Below are 440 nucleotides of genomic sequence, written 5' to 3' on the forward strand. Positions count from 1 at the left end.
TTTGTGTGTGAAACCACATTCAAAAAGAGACTTTCAGTTGTTTGTGTGCAGAAATGCTAAGACACTGATTTATCAAGAAACAGTTGACTGTCATTCAAGATGCTCTCCTAACTATCTTACCATCTTCTCACTAAGATTACTGACTTTAACACTATTATCTTTTCAGTGGACTTTGTTCCCCATGCCAGTATGGACACAGCCCACCACATGATTTTATACGGCTGCAAAACCCCTTATGCCACCCAAGGATACTGGTGAGTCGCATCTGACGCCTTGAGAATTGGAGTGATTTTTTATCTTTTTGTGCTGTTACTGTACTTTCCTTAATTTGCTGACACAACTGTGTCAGTTGCACAAAAACCTTTTCAGACTGAGTTAGTGAGACACTATCCTTTAAATATATATATATACACAGTGGGTACGGAAAGTATTCAGACCCC

At 39.1% G+C, this 440-nt stretch overlaps 1 protein-coding gene across 1 annotated transcript in view; it reads left to right on the forward strand.

Moving 5' to 3' along the window:
• The first annotated feature begins 70 nt into the window (after positions 1-70).
• Positions 71-440, forward strand: part of LOC107577007 (peptidyl-glycine alpha-amidating monooxygenase B-like) — a 5,225-nt gene continuing 4,855 nt past the window's right edge. The window contains exon 1 of the mRNA XM_016263126.1: positions 71-254. Within this exon, the coding sequence (XP_016118612.1) occupies positions 190-254 (65 nt within the window). The 5' untranslated portion in view covers positions 71-189. The remainder of the gene's footprint in view (positions 255-440) is intronic.

This window comes from Sinocyclocheilus grahami, unplaced genomic scaffold (assembly GCF_001515645.1).
Source record: "Sinocyclocheilus grahami isolate Dianchi unplaced genomic scaffold, SAMN03320097.WGS_v1.1 scaffold4857.1, whole genome shotgun sequence".
In the NCBI taxonomy this organism is placed as follows: Eukaryota; Metazoa; Chordata; class Actinopteri; order Cypriniformes; family Cyprinidae; genus Sinocyclocheilus; species Sinocyclocheilus grahami.